This window comes from Lissotriton vulgaris, chromosome 5, assembly GCF_964263255.1.
Source record: "Lissotriton vulgaris chromosome 5, aLisVul1.2, whole genome shotgun sequence".
Taxonomy (NCBI): Eukaryota; Metazoa; Chordata; class Amphibia; order Caudata; family Salamandridae; genus Lissotriton; species Lissotriton vulgaris.
This window is the reverse complement of record NC_141693.1, coordinates 551,046,648-551,071,713: the sequence shown is the minus strand read 5'-3', so window position 1 is coordinate 551,071,713 and position 25,066 is coordinate 551,046,648. Positions and strand designations below refer to the sequence as shown.

Sequence of the window (25,066 nt, the reverse complement as noted above, 5' to 3'; positions counted from 1 at the left end):
CCAAGCATGATAATCCCTCAGAACTGTTACAGCATGGGGGATGGGTTTAAAAGATGACAGCTATTGTAATACCCTCTCTCTCCCTAAGGTCTCCAACCATGACTGCCTTTACATTTTTGCTTGAAAATTCTTAAGCTGAACAAGCTTGATGTGGGAATTTCTACATGGATTGGATATGTAGCCCATGTTTTCCCTTGCCCTATGACCCCAACGCATTATGGGGCAGGGGGAGTTTCATTTGTATTAGATTCAACCTCTACTGTAGAGGGCTAGACAGCTTGAGTTCATGATCAATGTGGAGGAATGAAGAGGGAGTGCATTTTGGAAGCCTCTTTAGTGGTTTCCCACTCTATACCAGCATCGCGGGCCTGGAAATCTAATACTACACAAAAATACAATAATAAAACCACTAAATCCGTAGTGGAGGTCTCTCATGCTAAACATTACTTAACTTAGTCCGATACTGAGGGGGCCTCACTGGCTGTATGGGAAATAAATATTTAAATATACAGGGTCAGTGAATGCATTAATCATTCACAGAGGGTGCATCATTCACCCTATATCCATCATAGCCACAGAGTCTCTATGGCAAATGAGAACGGAGACTGACTTCAGTTGCATTAACTAAGGATTTGGGCAAGGTGATTCCTAGGTCACTTCTCGCATCTTCCTATGGATTAGTGCCAGCCAAGAAGTTGAATGAAGTGAGCAAAGCCTACGGGCTGGTATAGAGGCTAACTATCCCTCCCTGTTTCGTGAGCGCCTCAGAGACCTAGCTAGGCACACCAGATCAGCCACAGCCAGGCCCGGACTGGCCATAGCGGGCACCGGGCAATCCCCCGGTGCGCCGCATGGTTGGGGGCCGGTTTTGGGGCCCTGGGGGCCGTTTTTGTTACAGGGCCGTTTTTGCAGCGTAGCTGCAAAATCGGCTCTGTAACAAAATCGGGCGAAAAACGGCCCCAGTGGGGAGGGGGGGGGGGGGGGGGGGCGGCCGAGCACTTTGCCAGGGCCGGTTGTGGTTCCCAGTCCGGCCCTGGCCACAGCTCCCATTACTGGACAACATAGTGGAGCCCCACCAATCTACTCCCTTACCGGTCAGATAGGACATCCTAAACTGGTATCCCGCTATGAGTTACCTAGTTACTGAGATGCTGCTGAAAAGATCGAAGGATCAGGGTTGCCCCCAGGGCCAGACTGGCTACCGGGTGTTATGGACTGCTGCTGACCTAAGGGCAGATTTTGTTAATGGGGATCTACGTATACTGAACGAAATTTGTTTTGCTTTAATTATTTTGAAGTCCACGCAGGTCTTCATGAACGAAATCAGCTCCCACTGCAGTGAACTCTGCATCCAGCTCGGCAGAATTCCAAAACACCCGGTAGTCAGTCTGGCCCTGGTTGCCCCAATGGAATCGGCCCAGAATATAGTTGAGGCAGCCAAGCACTCTGCCAGCCCTTGCGTTCCAGTGTTCTGTCCTGCCTCAGAAGCTACCTTTTTCTATACTGAGCCTCTCCTGAGACTGCATCAAAGTCCTGCACTGTGGAACACATCAATTCAGTGACTTCTCACAATTCCAACTCTTTAAACATTTTCTTCTCAAGTACGTACAGTCACTCATAGGAACGCTCCTTCAATCACCCCAGGTTGAGATTTTGTCAAACTATGCACTCCCCCCTAAATGATCATAGACACACCTACCACATACATGGACGAACACTTCTGTGGAAGAAAACTGGTAACCTATCACCGTAACAAGGGTTTTCACAGAGAAGAGGCAAAAAAATAATCACTTTTTTGTAGCAAAAAAACGGTATAGCACATTTGTAAGGAAAAGAGAAGCAAACGTCAGGGACTATTTCTTACAATAATGTGTTTTACTGGTTGAATCATAAAGTGCCCAAACATTTGATCACTGTCTCAGAAAATCTGCTGGGCCTGCAGTGGTCATTCACATAACAGGCTTTGATTCCCACTATTGACTCTTCAGCAGGAATCAACCCTATTTCACGATTTCTCCAATGGCCAGTCTTCCTCACCACCATTTTGCAATTGATCAGTGTTCCTCTGAGCCCTTCTGGGAAGCTCGGAGCTGCGTTCTTCAGTATTTTTTATTTTGAACGCAGTTAGACATCTTTCTGTTTTTAGTAGATGATGATTTCCTCAGTGATGATGAAGGTGATCACGGTCTTCTTCAGGCGCATTCACCACCTGTGAGTACACTAACTCAGCCTGTGCAGCGGAAGCTTCACCATCGCCTTCGACAAATGGGTGGTACAAACTGTCCCGGTCTTCTTCTGCCTCCTCGGAAACCGACCTCAGGTGGGCGAAAGGATCTTCAGCTACAGAGGGGACAAAATGAGTGCTTTCTAAATAAACAATCTCAGCGCCACGGCGAGGAAAAGACACAAGGGGAAAAATGAAAAAGCCCAACTCGTAAGTACCCAGATTAGGGTCCTCTGATAGACCATGCATTCCTATTAGAACACTGGAATGTTGGGAGGTCTGTTGAAGACAATGAAGTGGCTAAGGGGCCAATAGTGGCTGCTATAGACCTACTGCTCCAACATCCTCTCTTTCACCCAGTCTATTTTAGAACATTCTGCCCTCAGAGGGGGATATGCTCTAATACTCTTATAGCCCTTCTGAGTCGGGCTATAACGACTGTTAATGGTCCTCTCGCTCGTTGATGACCCTCACTTTGGCTTCAACCTATAAATTGGCAAAAATTAACAGTTATAGCCCTCAGAAACAGCTATAATTTCTATAATAGAACCCCCAAAGTTCCGATGGTTATCTTCCCAAATGTGTACAAACATTACACTGGCCATCTGCTCTGCGATCCAGCCAGTAGAAAGGCAGGTCAGAGCATAATTAAAACAGCTGTTTAGAGAATGAAAAACGAAATGTTGCTTTTCTTTCTTCTGCGCTGTTTTTCTAGTTGTATATTGACAAGGAGAAAAGAGATTTATGGCAACCTGTTTATTTTTTTGCACTCCTTGAGTATTATAGAAACGTTAGAATCGTTCTGCATGTTTTTACTGTGCCTTTTCTTTAAAAAACTAACCTGTATTAAACTGCTACAAATATTTTTTTACAGCCAATATTTTACCGCTTTTTTGATGTTTAATTTTTTACCATATATTCCATTTTTATTCTTCATGTTTGCAAGCATGCTTTCTCTTTCATATAAAGGAGCTATGTGCCAACGTTTAGATTGGTTTTGGGGAAAGGTGACAGTGTGACCATTCATTATAGAGAATAAAGTACCCCTGCCGTAAATGATTAGGCTATTGCAAGTCACCTCGGAGTTCCATAACCTGGTTTACAGCCTTGTTTCTCTATATTTAGTTATGGACCTCCTCGTTGACTTGCAATATCCTTTTAATGTATGGCGAGGGGTACTTTAACCTCTTTATAATTTTTACTACCTTGCTGTTCAATCCCATTCTTGGTGACAAGTATTACTTGTGCGACTGAATTTCATACTGTAAACTCAAACCTGCTTTCATCTTAATGTGGATATATTCTATCAATGTCCAAGTCTAAAGCTCTCCATGTGGCCTGTGCTACAGAAAAAAACGAAATAAATAAAAGGTATGAGGTTCGGTGTTCCCTGGTTTTTGGGAGAAGAGGGAACCATATATTGCTGGCTATTTTATTCTCTGTCTCAAGTGAGAAACAGGCAGCTCTCATTTACATCCACCCTTGAGATAATCCTTCCCAATGTAAATGGTTGACAGCTGAGCTAGGACCAGGAGAGTGACTTGAGTGGTAATTCAAGGAGGACATTTTGAGATTCTCAGCTTGCTATGTTTGGTTTACTATACATTTACCATTAAAGGTACCCAAACTAACTGCTATTCGCCGGAGCCTATTTGTGGGTGCGGGACCAAAGGATGGTCTGAGGGTGGTTAGGCTTGCGCTAGCTTTGCACCTTTTCCCTTCCGCAGAGCATTGGCGAAGATCAGCATCTGAGGATCAATGTCGTAGGTGATTTCCGCATCCTCGGGGGGCTCGATCTGAATGTCTCCGGGGCCACTGGAACACAAAAAGCACACAGCGTAACACTAAGCATATTAGAACCAAAATATTTCGTAATTAAAAAAATGTAGGGGCATATTATCAAGGGGGTTTATCTCTGCTTTTTTGGCTTTAAAAGCCAAGAAAGCAGAGATAAAATTATCTCCCTATTACCTAGCTGTCGCTAACACCAGTTAGCGACAGCTAGTAGGAGATAGCGACCATCTTGGGCCCCACTTTGCATGTCAGTGATATTTATCACTAATGACATGCAAAGTGGGCGTTCCAAGATGTTACCGACTGGAAACAGTCGCTACCATCGCTATCTCCTATTATCAACTTTTAGAGATATTCGCGCTAAGCGTGAATATCTCCAAAAGCTAACACCTGCCCTGAGCAGTTCTTAGCCATGTTATCCAATGGGAGGTGGATAACATGGCTAAGAGCATTTGCTCGGTAATGCATGAATATCGCTGACTTTTCAGCGATATTAATGCCTTGCAGCCGATTTTTATCGCATTTGCGATAAACCTTGGTAATACCAAGGTTTATCTGCGATAAACATCACCGCAGCTCAGCGGTAACTTTTTGTCTCTAACCAAGCAATAGCGATAATTATCGTTATTGCTTGGTAATATGCCCCGTAATTTGCTCTCATAGGTTCTCCACAATAATCAGGTTTCGGTTTACGGTGCTCTGCTGAGCTTGCAAAATCTTGAGATTTATCAGTGAGTATGGCCAGGCCTCATAGACTTTGTGCGTGTTTTTTTCTGAGCAGATAAAGCTTTATTCCCTTTCTCAAATATGGTACCCACACCACATGAGGTGCCGCTGGTTCTGCAATATAAATGAGGACGCATTGAGGCAGCCATACAGACAACTCTGACACCAGAGCAGCTTGAAGGAAATAATGAATGTGGTCAGTTTTTAAGGCCAATGTTCAATTTTTATTAATGACAAAAATTAATGACAGCTGAGATTAAACCACTTTCTTCTTAGGTCTAGCTTTACAGAGCTTAGCTATTCCGATGACCTCATATAGTCAGTTCTTTCAAAAGTACTGTAAGAAAAAGTTTATATATAGAGTGGGCTTTGTGTCAGACCCCTTAACCAGTGGCTCTCTGTTGTTTTTCATGACCTACCATGTTTTTATTGCATGTCTCTGTCAAGCCCATGGCATCCCATACATGGTTACACAATCTTATTAATGTTTCCAGCAGGTTTTGGTAATGGGACAACAATTAGTTGTGTGTTACGCTGTTTAAGTGTCATAATGTGTAGCTTGAAACAAAGAGCCACTGTTTGTTCTTAGGTTTGTTCCCTTTGCTTACAAGCAGACATTTTAACCCCTTCCTTGTGGCCCTAATTCTCCCGCGGTGCGGGGATTTAATTACGGGGCGTAACCTCTTGCGTGTTTAGGACTACGCCACGCTGGTCGTGTGCTCAGGACGGCCGGGGGCCGTCCGAACTCTGCCCGCTAATTGATTCTTCCGCACAGGTGGGGAATTTGCGCTGCACTGCGGAATCGACGGCGTTCGGACGGCCCCCGGCCCTCCTGAGAACACGCCCAGTGTGATGAAGACACAAGGGGTTAACTGCTGATTTATATCCGTCATAAAGATATATTTCTATTACCTACTTGTTGTAGCTTATTTTTCTGGTTGCCATGATAAAATGCTGTTGGTTTAATGGCTTTTTCACAAGTAAAGATATGCACAAGCGCAGGGTCTCCTAGAGGTGCATTGGCAAATATAATGGGACTGGCTAATAAGTTACAATGCTAGCGAGAGACATTGGATTTGCGAATTCTTGTTTAACTTTGCCCCATAATGTCACTGTCTTATTTAGGAGGTATATTTTCCTTTTTCTAATTTTGCACCAAATTTACTACTGACAGTGATATTGTGTGTTTTAAGTAAGTATGTTTTACATTTTTCTAACTATATCTTAGATGTCACCTTTTTATTAAACGACGTGGTTGAAGGAACTCTTTATCCACTGACATGAGTGTACACGACCATAGATACTGAATGTATGTACTGTATACACCGTGCACTGAATATGTACAGACATGCTCCCTCACACAGTTCAACGTGATTGTTGTTTGGGCTCGCTACATACTATTCATATGTAAATGTCGCCAGACAAATGCTAATCTGTATATGCCACTATCACATATGTAAATGGTAATCTTGATACGAAAAGCAAATAAAGAAATGTAAACAAACAAAATGAGTGTACTCGACCATGAAAACAGAAATTTCTCTTAGCAGGTACTTGTATTATGTGATTGCTTTCTCACAAACTGCTAGAGGAATCGTCTGCTGACTGAGTGAGTTACTGCTGCAGCAGTCATGAAGCTGTGTGATCTGGTGCCTGACCATGTACACTGAACACTGAAGCGAAATGTAAACACAAGTAATCTGAAAATTGTCTTCTTTGAATTAGTCAACCAGTGCTGTACAGGAGTGTAGTGTTTGTGGGCTGTGACAGTGCAAAGGCATGTAGGGTATCAGTTTGACGGAAATTAAGAAAACAGAATTTACAACCTAGAGGCCCAGATTTAAGATTTTGCAATGGTGCAAAGTCACACATCGTGATGCAAAGTAGCAAAGTCTTGCAAGTGCATTTACTTTTCGAGTAAAAGGTATATTGCACCAAAAGGTGCCTTTTCTCTCTTATTTTGCGCTGATTTGCACCACTTTGCATCAAGGAGGCTTTACTTTGGTCTTACTTTGGCAAAGCCCAATCTACAAAGATAGACATATTGGGTTTGCAGCAAAGAGTAATTTTATTTTATTTATTTTATGCGATTTTATATATCCTCCTTGAAGGAAAAAATGTTTGACTTCTCCAAACATTCCACACATTGCATGTGTGCGGTGCTGCACAGCACACGTACAATGTGCAGAATGTAGTAGAATTTGTCTAGGTACAGAATTTTGTACTGGAAGAACAAATCGGATTCTAGACATGTATAAACTTCAGCACCATGGTTCAAGTGCGTGTGTATGTGTGGGCGCGAGTGTGTGTGTGCGCGCCAGTACAGAGGGTGACATTAGATATTTTAGGCATATTAAAAGAAAAAAAGTTGTTCTGTGAGTTACCAGCTAAGCCTGTTAATGGTGTCAGTCTCCAAGACTGAGAGGGTGCTCCTCAAACACCCAATCATTTTTGCGTTCATAAAAGCTTAGCGTCATTCTTACACTTTCACTAAAGCAAGAACTAGTGGCAGAATTTAAAAAAATTGGCAGAAATTGAGGGTGTTTTTTTGGTTGTTCTTCCTGGAAGGAAAGGCTTTCAATGAGAGAACCATACTGGATTACCAGCTGCCATTGATCACAGTATGGAAAGTATTACCAGTATGAGTAAAAGATCTCTTGTGTATGTCATTGTAACCCTTGTCTTCAGTGAATAACGTCTCCCAAACGCTACCCAGCACAAGTGTAAATATGCATATATCCAGTGCTTAATTTGTAAAAAAAGAAGTGCAGGTGCTGAAAATTTTGCCAAGGAGGCCACCGCTCACGTCTTCCTCCGGTGAGGCTGACTTTCAACACTCCCACTGCCTCAGTCTCTATCTTCTAACCTTGATCTGTTGTCTGTCCCCTAAGTCTTTGCTCTAAGAGTCTATCCTCTCTCCTCTCTTATTGTTTTCTATCACCTTTGTCACACCCTGTATTTCTGATTTGCCCTCTATTAATTTTAGCCCTGCCCTTTTTCCTCTTCACTTTTATCCATGTCCTGCTTTCTCTCCCCTCGATCTTGGCTCTTTATGATCACTCTTCTATAAGTGATTAGCTGTGTCTCCATTTTATCATTTGTCTACTTTGTTTCCTCTGTCCTCCACATTCTTTCATTCTATCTTCTCTCTTCTTAATGCTCTCTTCTTCACATCATGGCTGCTTTATCTTTGTATCGATTTGCTCTCCTTTTCTTCTACTTAGCTCTGTCTTATCTATCCTGTTGTTTTTCTCCTCTTTACTCCTGCTCTCTCTGTCATCTATAACACTGCTGCTGCCTGTGACGCCTGTCGTTAGCCTGTACATGTCCCTGCTATTTTGAACTCTGCGCTTTCCTGTTGTCTTTCCTAAAGGAGCGGAAGATGACGTGTTTTACTTTCTTACCTACACTGAGTGCAAAAATAAAATGTACACCAAATGAAAATGCTTTTTTGCATATATTAATCAGTGTGGTATGACTGGGTTTATTGCGGAACAGGCGGCTGCTTGAGCACAGCAGGTCATGTCACTGCTAGTGCTGCCTGCAGTATGTCCAGGTATGGCGACGGTATCGGCATCCACTGCCCAGCTTGCTGTGATCGTGCCTGCAACAGCACATGCATTGTCCCCAGCAGTAATGCTGCCAATGCCGGTAAGTATGGCTGTGGTGCCTACTGGACTCACTCACGCTCAGCAATTACCATGCTGGGGTGCAGCGCACAGATTCTACAGGTGACGCCATGGCACAGAAATCTTGTGTTGGGCCACAGCCCCATCGAGCACATTGAGGATAGCAGCAATGCAAGGCTGCCGGATATGCTAATCTCTGGCTACGCAACAAGTGGGAAGTCCACACTTACTTTATTGTATTCTTCCTCAAGCGCCCTCACTCCCAAGTTCCAAATGCGCTCTTGCAGCTTCCTTGCCTCAACTCTGTCATGAGCCAGCCCCCAGCTACAAATATTCAATGGGAGGTTTAGGCTCAGGCAGTGGCAGGGTGCAGCAGACTAGCGGAATAGAATGCAAGTGTAGCATAGGGTTGAGACCCAGGCCTTAATGGAATTTCAAGCTTGAAGTCTTTGAGGCACCCTAATTCATCTCTAAACACTTTAGGAAATTGCATCTTGATGCGTGACAACAACTCAACATTAGAATCAACTTGGACAGAGTTGACAAGCTCTTTAAGTATTATTGGATTGGGACCACTGGGATCCAACATTATGTGAAGATCACCCTGGTGGAACCAACTGATTATACTATCACCCTTCTGAGAAACATAGATTTTGCCAACAGTATAACGACTTTTATACTCAATACGTCCTGTAAAGCATCCCATAAGAGGAATAAGTTTACCTCCATAAGCTAACGGACGAATGTCAGCTCTAGCTAATTGAGTCTTTTTGGATATCTTACCCAAATAAAAACTTCTAGAAATAATAGTTATTTTGGCACCAGAGTCAAAAAGAACATCCGTTGACTCACCCTCAATTTCAATGGTGTCAATAGGACAGTTTCTTTGATCAGCTGTGGATGTGACTTGAACAATAACTTGTCCACAGACAAAATCTTCTTCTAGACATTCATCTTCAACAAATTTTACAGAAGTGGAAGGGGTTTTACTTTTGCATAACATTGAAAAATGACCCTTCTTTTTGCATTTTGAACAAACAGCATTAAAAGCAGGACATTTCGTGTCATTCGCATAATGACCAATTTTGTCGCACCTGAAACATTTGGGTACAAAAGGTTTCTTTTTAGAATTTGAAGGGATGGTAGACCCAGAAGGTTTTTGTGAGTCAGGTACAGTTTTCTTAATAACGTGAACAGAGGGTTGTTTGTCTTTATTCAAGGTGTCAACACACTTTAGAGAATGTTCAACTCTTTTGGCTAGTTGTAGAACCTCATCTAAAGATGGTTCATCTTTTAACCAAAGTTCATCTCGAACCTTTTCAATATTACAACCAAATAGAATACATGACATCATACAGTGTGAATCAGAGAGGATGCTACAGCATGCCATAGTTTGTCGATGGCTTCTTGGATTTGTGATCAGTGTGATGACTAGAAGAAAGTGGGGCGACATGACACCCCACTACGGACGCACAGCCATCGTTCATGCATAAAGATGCAACATTTGTTCTAATTTCGTCAAAAGGATTTTTATTTTCATTTGTTCATAGTTTGTTTAAAGATCATTTTTTTAGCCAGTCACTCGGTGGAGGTATACACCTGTTACAACGCAACTTTTACAACTACCTACTATTACAACGCAACTTTTACAACGCATACCATTACAACGCATTGCGCTGGGGGGCGCTCTAGGATAGGGAATAAGTATAATTTACTATCCAACACCTTCCCTAGTGTCCACGGGGACTGGAGTTAGAATAGTAAATTATACTTACCACTATCCAGCACCTCAAAGCGCTATGCGTTGTAATGGTATGCGTTGTAATGGTCGCGTTGTAATAGTAGGTAGTTGTAATGGTATGCGTTGTAACATGGTACATCCCTCGGTGGACGCTTATGTTTGCACAATCCTTAATGCTGAAGAGATGCCGACGCTGGCTTTACTCCGCAGCATGGAGTATAACATAAGTATTCCTCCTCACGTTGCTTTAAATACCCAATGCATTTCAGGCCTTTTTAGGCCCGTCGTAAGGGGGTATCTATAAACATTAAAAACATAGTCATTAGCTGTGTTTGTTACTCGGATTATGTTTGCCACATTAAGCACATTAATAAAATTAAAAACGTACATGTATATAACAGGAGTGTACCCCCTAATCAATGTAATGCCCTCTAATTTCCTAAGTGTGTTACCGGTCGTTTCTGTACCTGCGCTAGAATCCGTTAACTCATACAAATTCTCGTGATGTTATTCCCTCACCAGTTAATACATTCCCCACGTAATCCAAGTTCTCCCCTTATTATACAAGCCTCTATCAAAAGCGAGCCAATACCTTAAACATTCTGGTCACTGCTTATTGTCCTGTCCGGAACCCTTCTGATAACATAACTCACTTGTTTTATTTAAGGCACCTGTAGTGTTTACCCGCCCATTCTACTCTATCCAATTACCATCCGCTAGTTCAATCGTACTACACAACCCATAGTGCCCTGCGCCTTTTAACATAATCCATTTGTAAGTGCTACACATTCTCAAATGCTCCCGCAGTGTGATGACATCATCACTAACGTGGTGGTACACAATCATGCCTGCCTGGACAGGTGTATGCCGGCCTGCCTATGAACATTTACCAGCCAGTCACCATGCTGGGCACGGGATGTAAGGAAAACCCTCCAGAATGTAGCAGCACACCTTATGCTTAGTCCTTTGCAGCCATCCCTTGATGTAGTCTTTACAAAGAGAATGCTTAGAGACCAATGGCTCTTATACTCGAGATCGCAAGATCTGGACAATTTGAGTGTGAAGAAATTGGCCAATTGGGTAAAGAGTGCATGGGAAAAAGAAGCTTGGTTCCCATATTTGGATTTTCTGCTCAATAAATGGTTAAGACACGAAATTCTAAGTGTTTGTGTTGGTATTGATCCTTGGAAGACGGAAGGAAAAATAAAGACAGCATTGATCCAACCAGATGGTATCTGTAAATGTGGCCTAGGAGTAAGAAATTATACCTTGCATATATTGCTTGATTGCACACTGATTTTAGCCAGATACGGAAAGTAATTTAATTCCAATATTTTTAAAATATAAGGTGAATTCATGTGTTCAAGCAGTTTGTCTTCTTACAGATATGTCATCCTTAGATATTACAATTGCTTTGGGGACATTTTTGAAAGCAACAAAAGACTATGTAAGGAAGAAATTAAAGGAGGGTCATTGATTTTAAATTCTTTTAGAGCTCTCCCAATAATAAGAATTTTATGGATTTACATTCTTGGAAATGGTGTTAATTGAATTATCGTTGTCGTAGGGGGTTATATCCCCTGGTATTTCCTTTGTAGGTGAAACTGTTTATTACATTTTTATAGAATTGATAATGTTATCACTATGAGGATCCTAATCATGTTTTATGTATGGTTTAAAGACTTTGGTCTAAATAAACATCATTTTATCTCTCTCTCTCAGTCACCATGCAATGTATGTCATTCTTTTTATTTTAAATTGAACAATTAATATTGAGACCACCACCTGTAGGTTTAGAAATTGTAGCCCCGGCCCTGTGAAAGAAGTGAGGGTGCTGAACACCTGAAAGCACCTGCTCTAATTAAGCACTGCAAACATCTGTGTGGTGTGTCTAGGAGTTCTTGGACATATTCAGCTTTAGTGAAGAGGAGATGCGCCTGGTTCATATTGACAATACAAGGTTTGATATTACATATTTTCTTAGGGGAGGTGTCTGCGCTGAAGGTGAAGACGATTAGATATCAGAAGAAGGATTTGAGCTGCAGGGCAAGATCACTGGATATTTGAAGTGGGAATTTAGCTGGTGAAAGATATAAATGGATCTCTGAAAAGGGGGCTGAACTGCAGGAAAAGATCTGGGACTCTGAAGAGGGACCAGATCTGAAGGGAAAGATCACTTGATCTCTGAAGAGGCACCAGATCAGCAGAAAAAGATTGGTTGATCTCAGAAAATGGACATGAGCTGCAGGACAATATAACTGGATCTCTGAAAAAAGTCTCACCTGCAGCACACAATCTGCTTCTCTGCAAAGGGATCTTGTAAGAAATTGGATCATTGTTTGAAAAAATCACAACCATTGTCATGGTAACCCTCAAAGTCACTAAATTAAAAATGAGTTCAACCCTTTACTATGTATGGCACAGAGGCCATACAGGCTTAACTTAGAACAATGTGTAAAAGATGTTCTGCAATATTAAACAGTATTAAAGTCAAAATGGAAAACAATAAAAATCCCAAACCAAATTATGAAAATAGAGTAAGAATAAATAAACAACGTATCACAAAAAAACGTTAGGGGCGCCATAGTTATGAATTTTAAAGTTTTAAGTAGGAATAGTCCGAAGAACCGTAAAGTGTGGTTAGAAGTCAATGTTCGCGGTTGATCATGACCTAGTCGTAATTTGATTGCGGCCGCGAAGAGCGCGGGCTGCATACACCAACCTGCTTCATCCTAGTCAAAGATTTTACCTTCTGATTTAGCCCTTTAAGTCCTAAACCACCACAGGACTACACTTCAAAAGGAGAGTCTTCCAGCAACCAGAGCGTGGATAAGCAAGAATTGTCTCGCCATCCTGTTCCTATCCTTTCAAGTGTGTTCTCAGTTTTATATGCAAACCCAGCAGACTCGTCAAGCAAGATTTGACACTTCAACAGAATTTGGCTTTGTAATGTCAAACAGAATGTTCACAGCTACCACCCTTCTGCTGAGCTTTGAGCTCAAAGTAGTCATCCCTGCCCATTCAGGTGGACCTGTCAAACACAGGGACCTATTGTACAGCTCCTGGGAGGAATTTCCCACCTCATTCACACCTATTCAAATGCTAAATACTGGCTGGCTAGAAGTTGGTGAGCAAATACAAATTAGCTTCCAGGCACCTCAGGCAGGGAAAAGGTAACTTTCTAAAAGTTACTTTTATTTAATATTTATGACAAATCTGATGCCACCAATGAACTGGACTTTTAATTATGATTAAAAATAGTCCTTTAATTTTTTTTTAGCTAATCCCATTCATGAGATAGGGTATTAGGATTTTAATAGGTAGTCTGGTTTCCTGCATTGGACATCTAAGCCTGTCACAATGAAAAATAGCTTTTAGGTGCTTATCACTGTATGGGTAGGTTAACATTAAGCAGCTCATTATGATGTTGGTTGGAATTACTTCAATTTTACAACAACAAGGGGCCCCAAATTAGTCAGCAGGGACCTCGGGGAACATACTTTTTTCATGCAACATTGGTCCCATGCATACAAGAAAGTTGAAAGGAATAAAATATAGACAGAGTCAATCTATATTAAGAGTGACATGTCCAGCCGGACAGTGGTCTTTCAAAGTTTACTCAATTTACATGTAGTTATATCACACAGAATACCTTCCACAAGTCAGCCAGTGTGGAACACAAGCCTGTGCCCAGCACTTACAGAACGGGTACAGAAGTTGAAAATAGAGAGCAAAGAAGGGCTTTATAAGGCAAAACACGTTTTTCTGTCATAAATGCAATTGTACAGAATATTGCAACAAAGCACCTTTAAAACACATAGTAATCACGTTTTTGTTTTCGGTACTTAAAGGTCGACGGCGTTTCGGACCCCTAGTAAATCACGGGGACCATCATCAGGACATTTTCAGTGAAAGCCTTAACAATAATTTAGCCTCTAAATGCCTAGAAGGGGGAAAAAGGAAATATATACATTTAATTACATGGACTAAGATTTCCAGAACAAGTGACTTGAAGTGACCAGTGTGCGGCGCGACTGTTGAACCTAGTGGAGTTCAAGGACAATGGTGAAGAAAAAGTGGCTCGAACGAGCATGCAAGTGAGGAATGAGGTAGTGCAGCTGATTCCAAGCGTTGACGACAGGGAGTCGTGAATCACACTATGCGTGAGGTCATGCTGCTAACAACCCGCAGATGTAATGGCTAGTGGTGACTGGTGAGCCGTTCCGTTAAGGGGGCGGGAGGATTTCATGAAGATGTGGAAGGCTGGTAAAAATTGCAGAAGTACAGCTAAGACCGTGCGCAGTCGGCACTGAGGCGATTTCGTGAATTATGCGGAAGTACATACTGCTGTGAACCCAAGGGTGTGTGGACTAGTAGTGCCCCATGCATGAAAACGATCTCGGTGTAGTCATAAAATTCGCAGTTGATGAGTTGGTGACAGTGCGCATGAGCCAGAAAATAAAATGCTGTGAGGGATACCATTATTGTGCGCTTAACGAAAAATCACGGGGGAATCAGGGACCATGTGAGCGACGCGGAAGCAGGCGATAATTGCCGAAAGGATCGTGCTTACCAGTGATCCTCAATAGGAAACGGCGGTGGAGGGATGGAATTAGCGGGCGCCCTAAAAAAAGGAAGAATAATTAAGTGATCGGGCTTACGCGGGGGGAATTGGAAAGGAATAGAAACCGGAGTTCCGGTTCTTACCACAGTCATGCGGGGGGTGCCGCGGTACACAATGGTATCCGTCGGCGGCCAGGGAAACCTAAAAGGGAATCCTAGGCATTAAAACTAGCCAGAAGCCTTAAACAGAGAGGTTCGCCTGTTACTCAGTAATCAAACTTACCGGGTGAGTCGGTTGGTAATCTCGCTTCCTGGCGTGCTCATGAGAGAGTAGAGAACCACTGAATATGAGTTGTGCCGATTGGTCAAAGACCATGTGGTAGACTAGGGCATAATAATAGAAGACGGACTACACTCACCGGCCATGTTGGAGGAGTGAAGTGCCAAGTGAAGGAAAAAAATAGGAGACGGACTATGCTCAACGGCCATATTGGGGGAGTGAAGTGCCCAGGAAGAGTGCAAGTGACATGTATCAAGGGGATTACAGGAGTGCAAGTAAAACATTTAAACATTACAATAAACAAGAAAGCTGACTCGGAGCCTAAGGCTAGATCAAGGCAGTCCATTCATCCTGCAGGTTGAGACCTGAGTTAAGACTGTCAGTCTTCAAAATCCATTTGAGCTCCTCTCTGTTCAATAGGCGGGTGAGGTCACCACCCCTGGGCGAAACGGTGATCTGAGAAATTACAGTCCAGCGAATGTCATTCTCCGTGTGTCCCTTGTCCAGAAAATGTTCAACCAAAGGGGCATTTGGTGTTTTACAGCGAATACGACTCCGGTGTTGGGATATCCTCAGCTTGATTTTCTGTTTGGTTTGGCCCACATATATCTTAAAATGAGCACGCCAGGAAGCAAGATTACCATCCGACTCACCCGGTAAGTTTGATTACTGAGTAACAGGCGAACCTCTCTGTTTAAGGCTTCTGGCTAGTTGTAATACCTAGGATTCCCTTTTAGGTTTCCCTGGCCGCCGACGGATACCATCGAGTACCGCGGCACCCCCCGACTGACTGTGGTAAGAACCGGAACTCCGGTTTCTATTCCTTTCCAATTCCCCCGCGTAAGCCCGATCACTTAATTATTCTTCCTTTATTTAGGGCGCCCGCTAATTCCATCCCTCCACCGCCGTTTCCTATTGAGGATCACTGGTAAGCATGATCCTTTCGGCAATTATCGCCTGCTTCTGCGTCGCTCACATGGTCCCTGATTCCCTCGTGATTTTTCGTTAAGCGCACAATAATGGTATCTCTCACAGCATTTTATTTTCTGGCTTATGCGCACTGTCACCAACTCGTCAACTGCGAATTTTATGACTACACCAAGATCGTTTTCGTGCATGTGGCACTACTAGTCCACACACTCGTGGGTTCACAGCAGTATTCACTTCTGCATAATTCACGAAATCGCCTCAGTGCCGACTACGCACGGTCTTAGCTGTACTTCTGCAATTTTTACCAGCCTTCCACATCTTCATGAAATCCTCCCGCCCCCTTAACGGAACGGCTCACCAGTCACCACTAGCCATGGCATCTGCGGGTTGTTAGCAGCATGATCTCACGCATAGTGTGATTCACGACTCCCTGCCGTCAATGCTTGGAATCAGCTGCACTACCGCATTCCTCACTTGCATGCTCGTTCGAGCCACTTTTTCTTCACCATTGTCCTTGAACTCCACTAGGTTCAACAGTCGGGCCGCACACTGGTCACTTCAAGTCACTTGTTATGGAAATCTTAGTCCATGTAATTAAATGTATATATTTCCTTTTCCCCCCTTCTAGGCATTTTGAGGCTAAATTATTGTTAAGGCTTTCACTGAAAATGTCCTGATGATGGTCCCCGTGATTTACTAGGGGTCCGAAACGCCATCGACCTTTAAGTACCGAAAACAAAAACGTGATTACTATGTGTTTTAAAGGTGCTTTGTTGAAATATTCTGTACAATTGCATTTATGACAGAAACACGTGTTTTGCCTTATAAAGCCCTTCTTTGCTCTCTATATTCACCTTCTGTACCTGTTCTGTAAGTGCTGGGCACAGGCTTGTGTTCCACACTGGCTGACTTGTGGAAGGTACTCTGTGTGATATAACTACATGTAAATTGAGTAAACTTTGAAAGACCACTGTCCGGCTGGACATGTCACTCTTAATATAGATTGACTGTCTATATTTTATTCCTTTCAACTTTCTTGTATGCATGGGACCAATGTTGCATGAAAAAAGGTTGGAATTACTTCAGCCCAACACCAACTCAGTCATGGGACCGACCGACACCCGGTCTGTGGTACGACAGCCTTATTTCATTGGACCGAACACTGTTAAGTCGCATGGTCCGTTTCCTCAATGGGAGCTCATATTACACAAGCTCTCATTGAGGAAAGGAAGGTGCAGGGATTAACAGGGCCCTGCTGGGGACCCCCAAACATGCTTACTGCAGACCGGCATGGAAACCATGTCAGAAACCGTGATCGTAATCTCACAGGCAGAAAGACCCGCCCTTGAGATCACCTGACGGTTTCCGACTGGTGGACGGGCTCTCCGAACCCGTCGGAAGCCAGCCTGAATGACCGTCCGGTTTCCTTTCCAACTGCCTCCAACGTAATGAGATAGTCAGAAAGGAAAATGATTGGCCGATAACGATTAGGCCCTAAAGGCTCCGACCACAGGTCGGAGCCTATACAGGCTGTATGGTAATCGGCCCCTTAATGTCTAAATGCTCTACTTTTAGATACCCTGCCGTACGGGCTATGAGGCCTAAATAGGGATGACTTATAAATATAAAAAAGGAAGGTTTTGACATGTCAAATTGCAGTCATTAAATTACCCCAGCAAGGCTTCAGTGGTAGGCCTGAAGCCATGTTTTACACTGTTACTATAGTGGATGTCACAATAGGTGCTACAATTCGCTAGTGGCATTTAATTTAAAGGGCCTGGGAACATATGGTACCATATACTAGTAATTTATAGGTAAGTTAAATATACCACAGCCACTTTACTGCTAGGTTGGCAGGGTTAAAGTGCACAGAATTCTAACACCAGCAAAGATAATAGAAGTGTGTGAAATTAGTGTCATTTGCTTCCAAGTAATTTTGCAAAATTACAGCAAAATAATAAGAAATTACCCATTGTAAAGCGAAATGCAAAAAATACAGGGTGACCAAGCATGAAAGGTGAATTTCCTACACAGGCAGGCCCCAGGCAAGAGCTAGGTAGACCAATCATCCCTTAACCATGTTTAAAGGGAGAACACGGGCACTTGACCACTCAGTGGTGTAACACAAAATAATAAAGCCCACCTACAGAATGTGATAAGGGGCCCCTGAGTCTCCCATATCTCACATATATCAATTGACCTTGGGCTGAATAGGGCCTCCTTAAAGAGTTGGGACCCCCAGGAGGGCTGGGTTTCCCCCTTGCCTCAGGGGCTGCATGAGCCTGCATTGTGTCCTTGTTACTACTTGTTATTAGGGTTAAAGTGCACAGAGCTCTAATGCCAGCAAAAATATAGGATCTAGCAAAAGGTGAAAAATACGGTGTGACCACACCAAATAGGCGAACTTCCTACATACCTGAGGTGTAGGACTTAAGAAAGATGAGCTCCATGATAAGTTATTGGAGCTCTGAAGGCCAGATAATACCTGGTCTTAGAATGATGATACGAGGAGAAGGTATTAATTTCACCTTGTATTTTGTTCTTTCTATGTGTGCTGCATTCTGCAGCATACATAGAAAGAGCAAATCACCATGAATCATTGTTTATGTGAAGAAAGGTGTCCTTTCCTGCACATAAGCAATCGACCCTGCAGAGCAGTCACCTTTGCAACATGGCGCAAGGGTGCCTGCGCTAGGCAGCCTTTTCAGTGCAAGCACTAGGAGAAATGCAGGGGTACGCCATATTTTTGTAAATACTGCGCATCCCTGCGATCAGAGCTGCGCATTGCCAAATTTGGCTAACACCACGCTGAAGCATTTTTTTTACATATGTCCCGTAGTGTGATGCAGTGCATGCACAATGAAAGCCTGTGCTGGGTGTATGTGTGCTTGCATCACATACAATACATGAAGGGTGAAGTGTTGTGCAGCGTGCACATGGTGAGTCAGTATGTTGGCAGTGTATGTATTTCCAGAAAGCACTTCCTGGTACAATACAGAAAAGCTACAGTACTGAGCAGTGTGTGCAGACTGAATATGTGTGTGTGTCTATATTACCACACTACATGACGGTAAGAGTCCTGGACAATAAGTGTGCTATGAATAAACTCTGAGTACACATTCGCCTGCAATGGCACATCATATGCAGGGCAGTGGGTTTCATTTGTGGAAGCCTAGGTCTGTCTGGTGAAGGCATGAGGAGGAGAAGAATCCCCCCAGATAGATTTGTGTATTGCTGCATTCCTGTGAACTGGGTGGGACACATACTGGAGGAAAGTAAGAAGAGACTCCCTCTTTTTCATTTCAAAGGTTGCTCTTTGATTCAGTAATAGATCACAAGGGGCCTTGACACATCTCAGGAAGGAGATTGGGCTGATAAAGATATCATAACAAGTAGGGCTGAGAGCCTGGAATTAGCCTTTTGCTGCACAGATCAATGTGGTTGATATCCAGGTTGTGAACTCTTGTCACTCCCATGGGTTGTGCTTTGGGTCAGCCAGCTTCCGAGTCTTGCATGCTGTGACAGACATCCTTTCAAGGAAAAAGAAAAGTGCACACTTTAAAAGAAACATAACCCCACCATAAAACTTCAAAGACTCAGACCCTAAATCATATTTTGGTGTAGGCAAAAGGTGTATGAAAAGTTATGGTTCAGACCAAAAAAACCTCTGTCATCTGCCAAGCAGCCAGGCAGGCTGTGTAAGGAGGGGAAGCTCTCAAAGACGTCTGCCTGTGACCAGGACTGGGGGACAAATGCCTGCTAGTCTCCCTGCTGGGTGAAGGGATATCACCGAGAAAAACCAAGATCCCCTGCTCTGGAGCATGGAGCACTAACACCTGCCTGCCTGCCAAAACCAGTGTGCCCTGTGAGAAAGAGGAGAGAGTGGTTGTATGACTTTACAACGCATGCATTCACACTGCATGCCTTTAACACGTATCCATTACCACACAATGCCTTTACCCTGCATTGCCATTACAGCGCAAGCCTTTTCTACACATGTGCCTTTACCAAGCATGCCTTTACAACACAAGGTAAGTATATATAAGGTAAGCGAAATCCCCTACGACGCCTTAACCCTAAAGACAACCTTACCACCCAATACCCCTACCTACTCCTGCACCCTAAAAACACCCTTCCCACCCCTAAATCATAAAAACACACTCACCACCCAATACAATTACCTACCCTTAAACCCTAAAAAACACCCTTACTAGCGAATACCCATACCCACCCCTAAACCCTAGAAACATCCTTTCCACCCAATATCTCTACCTCACTCTAATCCCTAAAAACACCATACCACCCTATACCCTTACCCACCACTAAACTTTAAAAATACCATTCCTAGCCAACACCACTAAACCTTGAAAAAAAACCTTACCACCCAATACCTCTACCCAACCCTATCCCACATATATATATATTGTTTTAGTGCCCTACTCACTATTTTTATATTTTGTTAGTGGTGTGCACGTAGATAAAAACTACAAGAGTGTGTTTTTCATGTTTATACACCATGTGACTCACAGAAGAGGTGGAGCATCACGTTAAAAAAATGTGTATAAATTTGTTGCTGACCAGGTGCGCAGTGTGTGACCAAGAGCACAAGTTGCTCGAAACGCGTAACCTGTGAGGTTTTAATAAATCTCCTTCACTGCAGCCTTTGGGTCCGTGTCTTCTTTTCCACAGCAGGAGTGTGCTGTTAGAAGATTTTGTTCATATATATATATATATATATATATATATATATATATATATATATATATATATATATATATATATATATATATATATATATATATATATATTACCTACTGGCGGTCGCCAGTAGGTATATATAGTTAGGATTTTTTCTCTATGTAACTTTTGAAAATTCTATGTCTAATAACTTTGGCGTTTGTGGACGGAATCGGCTGAAATTTTCAGGAAAATGGCACATTTTGTTTCTGATTTCTGATCAGCCCCTGAAAATTTGGGGGGGTTTCGTCACGGGGGGGCCGAGAAAAAAGGGGGGTCCCAAAACGCGTTTTTCCCATTCATTTTTCCATAGGGCGTTTGGCCTCACTTTTAGCGAACGGCTGAATGGATTTACACAAAACATGGCAAAATTGTAGGGACTGTTAGCCCGATGTGCCTTTGCTGGGTCTCAATATATGTGCTCCAGTGGATTTTGAGAAATTAACGTTTAAAAAAACAGATATATCTGTGACAGCGTCCCGGATAGCGCTCCAGTTCGCGTACTTTTCGCGTAACGGAGCTTTGCGAAGCGAACCTGATTGGCTCTCCGGTGTCTGTCAGCATTCTAAACAGTCCGGAACGGCCGCCATCTTGTCTCTCCGTAGGATCGAGAGACAAGAGGAGGAGAAAAACGAAGGGGGAATTTAATGAAAGGGGGCAAGGTAGACCCCTCTTGACCCCCTAGGAATGATGTTGGAGTTATTAAAGGGTCCCGTGGGGCAAATAAAAAAAATTTGATTTTTCGCAGTAGAAGCGCTTTCCGGTTCGCGAACCGGTAGCGAAACGGGAATTCACCATTTTGTGTTTCGGTTTAATTAAATTACAAGATGGAGAAAAAACAATGTGAGAAATGGGTATAAGGGGGTACGGGAGACGTATCCTGACCCCCTATGTTTTCTGAGGGTGGCTGAGGATGCTCATATATGTTGATACATGTCTTCCAGCGGCTGCACGTGAGCGTTTTTTTTTTGTTTTTTTTGCTGCGTGACGTCTGTTAACGTTCGATTCGAAGGAAATCAGGAAGTGTTGACCGCCATTTTGACACTGCGAGTAAATATATTGTTAAAAATAATTGTTATAAATTAATCCGTATTGATAAACATTGTCTGCGCCATCTTGCTTTTTTCCAATGGCACACTTTTGTCGTGCACGGCAGCCATTTTAGATGCCTTGACCAGACCCACTCTCTGCACGCCGCCGATCGTGACGTCTGTTAACGTTCGATTCGAAGGAAATCAGGAAGTGTTGACCGCCATTTTGACACTGCGAGTAAATATATTATTAAAAATAATTGTTATAAATTAATTCGTATTGATAAACATTGTCTGCGCCATCTTGCTTTTTTTCCAATGCCACACTTTTGACGTGCACAGCAGCCATTTTAGATGCCTTGACCAGACCCACTCTCTGCATGCCGCCGATCCTCAGCATGGCTCCCCACCCTCGCAAGCATCTCCCCCACGCACTGGTCACCCCCGCTCTCTGTCTTATGCATGGGCCATAAACCTCCCCCCATCTGCGCTGCTCTTCCCTGAGAATCACACCCTGTGCCCGCCCGACACCACCCTTTCACCCTATTCACTACCGCACCCTCTGACACTCCTCTTCCTCTGTGTCCGATTGTCCAGGCCGGTCCCAGTCTATAACCTAGCCCTGCGGATGTAGTTTATGGCCCCAGCTGTAAAGAATCACCCCTCTTCAAAGGAGTTACAGTAGATCAAGGCCCCGCCCCATGAGATCCGTCACAGCACACGCGTTCCTACTATCTGATAACGATCCTGTATTGTGATTGGGGAGGGGATTCTCACTGTAAGGGTGTGTGGGACCGAGCCTGAAGCGGAAGATTCCAGGGATGCCATTTTGTACATCAAAGTCTTCACAATTATGTGTCACATTAAAAATATATAGCACTCCAACAAAGTAGTAGGATTATAACACTTTAATAACTTATAAATATATACATCGCAACAAAAACAGTAAACACCTTAAAATGTTTTTATTAAAACAGAAGCAACAATGGTCAGTAGCGGTCTGTTGTGCGAATAGTTCCAAGGCAGCACAACGTGCTGAGTTCTGGATGGCACCCAGGTGAAGAACCATCCCTTCTTTAAACCCCATGGTGACCAACTATAGTTTATTCTCTATTTCGTTCCCTTGCCATAACAAAATAAAAGTCTTGGGTTATTTATGGAAGGGAAGACTTTTTGTTTCTTCCAATTTTTTTTAAAAACAAAGGTTTAAGGAAAGGCAACCCTTAATGTGCATGTTTTCCACAGAAATTTGCCTTTGAAAACTAGAGGCAATAAATAAGACCAAAATCTGTATTTTGTTTTTGGATACACATGTTATTTGTGTCTATGTATTTATTTTTATGCATGACTTTATATTGAATGGTTAAAATAACTTATGATGCAACTTAACAGGAAAGATCACAAACATTCCAATGAGTGCTATGTCCCAGGTTTTACATAAAGTAGTGTTTACCTAGAGTGGTGCTGTGTAGGACACTCTGAATGGAAATTAACCAGAACTATAGCCATCTACTTCCAATAATATACCTTTTATGCCCAAATTACGCAAAGATTTAGCTAATCTGCTAAAGGGGGGAGTCGCCATTTCTTTTGATAATTTATTCACCCATCCGTAGCCTCTCTAATCTCCATTACAATGTGTTTGTTGCTGTCGCTAGCTGATGAAAAAACTAAAGTGACAACTTCCTCATCCTTAATTTGTCTTTCTTTGTTCCTTAAGATGTCATCTGTGTCAACCTCTTCCGAGAATGCTGATGCGTTAGGGATTTCCTTGTGTTTCTTAATAGCATTGGTGTCTGCACACTTCTTTGTCAATTCTGTGAACATGACAGCTGCTTCATAGACAGACGATATCTTTGTTAAGTCATTAGTGTTAAGTGTGTCTGAAACTACAGTGCCCTTCTGTTTTACTTTCCTCAGACACTACAGAGTTTTGTGTGTTGTTCTTCTGAGCGACAATTATTCTAGAGGTTTCAGGTTCACTTGTTTTGTCCTGCAGTGAGTTAACAGCTTCAGAGACTTCATGTTTATTTGCTATGTCCTGCTGTGCGTCAACTGCTTCAGAGACGTCAGCCTCATTTGTTATGTTTGACTATATCCTGGACCTGCCCGGCCGCGCCCAAAATGGCGCCGGTATAAATGGGACTCGTAACTCCTTGTTGTGTACTGGTTGCCCAACCTTGATATCACGAGATACGTATGCACCGTATGCGCCCCTGGGTGCCGCACTGGTTTTGGTATCCTACAATGCTGCTCGGAAAAACGGCGTGGGGCGCCCCAGGGGGGGGGGGGGGGAGGCGGCGTGAACGGGCCTCCCCAGGTGGAGGCTCGTCTGTTGTAGTGGGGCGCCCCTTTAGCGTTTCACTTGCCATTCAGCGGTTTTCCGCCCGCTTTTGCTGCACTGTGCCTCGTCAGTAGCGGTCTGTTGTGCGAATAGTCCCAAGGCAGCAGAACGCGCTGAGATCTGGACGGCACCCAGGTGATGTCCAGTAAGTTGCCGCACTGGTTTTGGTATCCTACAATGCTGCTCCGAAAAACGTCGTGGGGCGCCCCGGGGAGGGGGGGAGGCGGCGTGAATGGGCCTCCCCAGGTGGAGGCTCGTCTGCTGTAGTGGGGCGCCCCTTTACCGTTTCAGTTGCCATTCCGCCCGCTTTTGCTACACTGTGCCTCTTCTGCCATTCAGCTGTTTACCGCCCGCTCTTGCGGCTACAGCGTCTCGCTCACCATGTAGTTGAGTTGCTCCCACTCTTGCGGTGCAGCGATAGGCGGCTGCCACAGGACTCTTAAAATGGCGGCCGGCTCTTCGGATTTGTGCCTGGTCCACTAAAATGGCCCTGGGACACCTTGGAACTCGGACGCTTGTCTGCTAGGGCTTGGGCTCCATTCTCGAAAGCATCCCCTCAGCCTTGAAGATTCTACAAAAGTCTCGGGGGCCCCCGACTCCCGCAGGCTTCCGGTGGGGAGCGGCAGCCATGATTGCTTGCGGAATGGCCACGACGGAGCTACGAGATGGTGGTGCTCTCTTGCTGACACCAGCTTTAGTCTGAAACATCCAGAAACACTGTAGACTATCAATTCAATGAGTTCCGGTGGAGCCCCAACGTGACCCGGTAGGGAAGAACTTGCCCTCCCCTTTTTTGAGTGATGGTTCTTGTTGACTGTCCCCTCTGTTGTCATCTAACGGAACCTTTTTTGATTGCCGAGTGAGAAAAAAAAAGGTGGGTCTTTCATCGTTTGGGAAAAAAAATTTTAATCCAATGAAAAGTGTTATTTTTACGTCATATGATCAAGCCTTCCATCATTAGGAAACCAAAAGTAAAATGAACCAATGAAAAGTTTTATTAACAAGTCACATGACCTGTTATGCTTACGTTACGCGCTGCGCGCCGCGCTCTGGATCGTTTCCGGGAA

The 25,066-nt window shown here is 43.5% G+C and overlaps 1 protein-coding gene across 1 annotated transcript in view; it reads right to left on the bottom strand.

Annotated features, from left to right (window-relative positions):
- Window positions 1–1,854: 1,854 nt before the first annotated feature.
- Window positions 1,855–25,066, bottom strand: part of PRAP1 (proline rich acidic protein 1) — an 82,376-nt gene continuing 59,164 nt past the window's right edge. Inside the window, exons 4-5 of the mRNA XM_086922009.1 lie at window positions 3,936–4,039; window positions 1,855–2,340 (exon numbers count right to left, since the gene is read on the bottom strand). Coding sequence (XP_086778135.1) covers window positions 2,162–2,340; window positions 3,936–4,039 — 283 coding nt within the window. The 3' untranslated portion in view covers window positions 1,855–2,161. The remainder of the gene's footprint in view (window positions 2,341–3,935; window positions 4,040–25,066) is intronic.